General features: G+C 38.2%; 1 protein-coding gene across 1 annotated transcript in view; it reads right to left on the bottom strand.

Annotated features, from left to right (window-relative positions):
• LOC106533535 (histidine--tRNA ligase, cytoplasmic) overlaps nucleotides 1-1,595 on the bottom strand; it is a gene marked incomplete at its 5' end in the record, with an annotated part of 4,356 nt that extends 2,761 nt beyond the window's left edge. Inside the window, 2 exon segments of the mRNA XM_014029881.1 lie at nucleotides 1,187-1,333; nucleotides 1,479-1,595. Of these exon segments, the coding sequence (XP_013885335.1) occupies nucleotides 1,187-1,333; nucleotides 1,479-1,595 (264 nt within the window).
• Between the last annotated feature and the right edge of the window lie 252 nt (nucleotides 1,596-1,847).

The following is a 1,847-nucleotide window of genomic DNA, read 5'->3' as shown; positions in this document are numbered from 1 at the left end:
TCCATACACGGTGTGTATTGTTCCATACACGGTGTGTATTGTTCCATACACGGTGTGTATTGTTCCATACACGGTGTGTATTGTTCCATACACGGTGTGTATTGTTCCATACACAGTGTGTATTGTTCCATACAAGTGTGTATTGTTCCATACAAGTGTGTATTGAACATGAAGTACTGTTTGATAGAGGTAGATGTATTGTTGCACCACTAATATTTAGTTATTTAGCTATTTTCTTCTTTTTTGTAATTCTTTCATCTACTTTGTGCTATTGATGCTTCTTACTGATGCTTTCTGCTAAATTCAGCCATTTCCAGCAATTTTAGCTAATGTTCAGCTGTTATAAGCTAAAGTTAGCTTTTTTAAGTTAAATACATAATTTTTGTAGCTATTAGAACTTATTTCTGCTACGTTCAGCAAACTTGTGCTCGTTATGATTCCTTATGCTGATTAAAACATTTCCAGCTACCTTTTAGCTGTTTTACTGAAAACTTCAGCTGTTTTAGCTATTTTTCTACAAATGACGACTTTTAATACTTTTATGCACTTTTTTTCTGCTAATTTTATATTTTTACAACACTTTCACCATCTCTGTGCTTCTTTCAGCTCGTTTCTTGAATTAGCTTATTTTGATGCTAATTTTAGCATTTTTGATACTTTAGCTAATTCTACCTTCTGCTAATTGACTGCAATATTCAACTTTATTGTTATTATTTCTAATTTGAGCTGTTTATGCTTCTTACAGTTGCTTTCTGTTATATTTATTTTCTTAGCATTTAGATTTTAGCTGTTTTCTGCTTTTTAAACCATATTTATGCTCATTCCTACTGTTTTTTTGCAAAGTTTAGGATTTTTGTTCCTTTCTGCTTTTCAAACTGAACTCTCATTAGCATTTTTGCTACTAAACACGTTCAGCTCAGTTTCAGCAGCTTTCAGCTTGTTTTCAGCAGGTAGCATTCACACTAGTATTTTTGCAGGAAATGCAATTCTCTAGTCAGGTTTAGAGATTTGGTGTGAATTAAGTTCTGGTTCAGGTTAGGGTTAGCTATAGACCAGTCATGGTTAATTTTAGAGGAAATGTCTGGGTTAGGCATAAATACAGTTACAAACATGAATGGAAGTGAATACAAAGTTCTCAGTTTGGTGCAGGTACAAGGACTGGTACAAGTCTAAGAAGAAGGTGTACCTCCTCTCTGGTGGCCACCACACGCAGTTTGACCACTCCATCCTTCAGCTCCTGTTCTCCCAGGATGGCCACCAGTGGGATCCCAGACTCCTCACAGTGATGCAGCTGACTCAGCAGTTTGGGGTTCTTCTTGTACATCATCTCAGCCTGAACACACAACACACACACACACACACACACACATCAGAACACATTACTGTCATCATGTAATCCAGTCCAATTTATTAGACAGTATTTTTAAATTAATATTATTATCTGCTGAAGTACAATAACAATAAAAACTGATACACACCTTTACACCTGCATTCCAGAGCTCCGTGACGAGCCTGAGTCTCTCCTCCAGCAGGTTCTTCTGAGCAGACACCACCATGACCTGGACCTCAGTGGTCCGGACCTTCTCTGCTGAAGCCTGAAGACCAGAACACAGAGTCTGAACACAGACCTGCTGGGAGCACCCAGGCTCATGGGACCAGCCTGAGCCGGCCCCCCTCCTGTGATGGAGCAGTGCAGGTTCATGGTTCTGTTCCCTCTGATGGAGGAGACCGTCTGGACTTTTCTCTTTTCTAAACAAATATTTAGAAATCTGTTTTTCAGTCTTGTAGCTCCTTGGTGTTTTATTTTGGGCTTGTTAAATTATGATAAAAAATCAATCTGTTACATT

Source organism: Austrofundulus limnaeus, unplaced genomic scaffold (assembly GCF_001266775.1).
Source record: "Austrofundulus limnaeus strain Quisiro unplaced genomic scaffold, Austrofundulus_limnaeus-1.0 Scaffold963, whole genome shotgun sequence".
Taxonomy (NCBI): Eukaryota; Metazoa; Chordata; class Actinopteri; order Cyprinodontiformes; family Rivulidae; genus Austrofundulus; species Austrofundulus limnaeus.
This window is presented reverse-complemented; position numbering and strand designations above follow the sequence as displayed.